Below are 883 nucleotides of genomic sequence, written 5' to 3' on the forward strand. Positions count from 1 at the left end.
GCGAAAGCTCTTGAGTATGATGAACTCAAAAACTTGCTTGGGTCCTTCAGATGCGCTTGGATGACGAGGTAAAGGGAATATCTGCATTGGACGCACAGATACACGGTCTTCGTGAGGAAATTGAGTCTGTGAAGAGTAGGTTGGAGGTTACTAGTGATTCAAAAGTGGAAAGGGAATTGAAAGAAGCGCTTCAAGAGCGAGAACAACTTCTGTTGTCATTGAGAAGGAGTTTAGCTACCCAAAATGGGACAAGTGGTTCCTCTGCGGCACCTGTTTGCTTTTCTGGAAACTGCAAAACATCCTTGGCGAATATACCGTTTGGCTCCTACGAGGTCACAACTCTAGTTGTACCGTGTTATATGTTGATAGGACCCCCACCTCTTTTGGTTTGTCATATTCATGTTTACCTTACTGAAGATAATTCTGTTGTGGTGTTGCTTCGTCTTCGAGAATTGCATCATCTTCCAGATTATGCAACTGGTGGCGTACAAGTGACTGTTTGGTTTGAAGGACATTTTTCTAGTGCCGTTCAAACCCCCATTGTGCGGCCAAATGGAGGCAATCCCCAATTTTCTTTGACTCAGATGTATCTCTTTGGACCGCACACTGAGGAACTTGAGAGTTTTTTTCAGTTAGATGTATTAAATTTTCGTGTGGATGGTATTTTGGCTGAATAAGACGCCTTGAACAACGGTCGCAAGACAGAGGAATTGGGGGTTTGCTTGACAATGTCCTTTTTTTTTTGGCTTCAGGGTTGCCGCTTGCCGAAATTCCTGCCATAAAGTTATATTTTGCTTGCGTTGCCTGTTGTCTCCATTCTTGAAATATCGGGCCGAAGAGTCAAACCGTGAAAAACGCTTGGTTTTTTGTGCGTCTCTTCGCT

General features: G+C 43.8%; 2 protein-coding genes across 2 annotated transcripts in view; both read left to right on the forward strand.

The window, feature by feature from the left end:
- The window catches only part of TraAM80_10289 (putative kinesin), a gene marked incomplete at both ends in the record, with an annotated part of 1,569 nt that extends 1,555 nt beyond the window's left edge, over positions 1-14 (forward strand). Inside the window, one exon of the mRNA XM_029386921.1 lies at positions 1-14. This exon is cut by the window's left edge and continues 1,555 nt beyond it. Coding sequence (XP_029233218.1) covers positions 1-14 — 14 coding nt within the window.
- Positions 15-50: 36 nt separating this feature from the next.
- On the forward strand, positions 51-677 carry TraAM80_10290 (kinesin; the record flags this gene model as incomplete). Its single annotated transcript, XM_029386922.1, has 1 exon — positions 51-677. One exon carries the CDS (start codon positions 51-53, stop codon positions 675-677), a length of 627 nt encoding a protein of 208 aa, XP_029233219.1.
- Positions 678-883: the final 206 nt, after the last annotated feature.

The sequence above is a fragment of the Trypanosoma rangeli genome (assembly GCF_003719475.1).
Source record: "Trypanosoma rangeli strain AM80 chromosome Unknown Tra_15.4_contig_00878, whole genome shotgun sequence".
NCBI lineage: Eukaryota > Euglenozoa > Kinetoplastea > Trypanosomatida > Trypanosomatidae > Trypanosoma > Trypanosoma rangeli.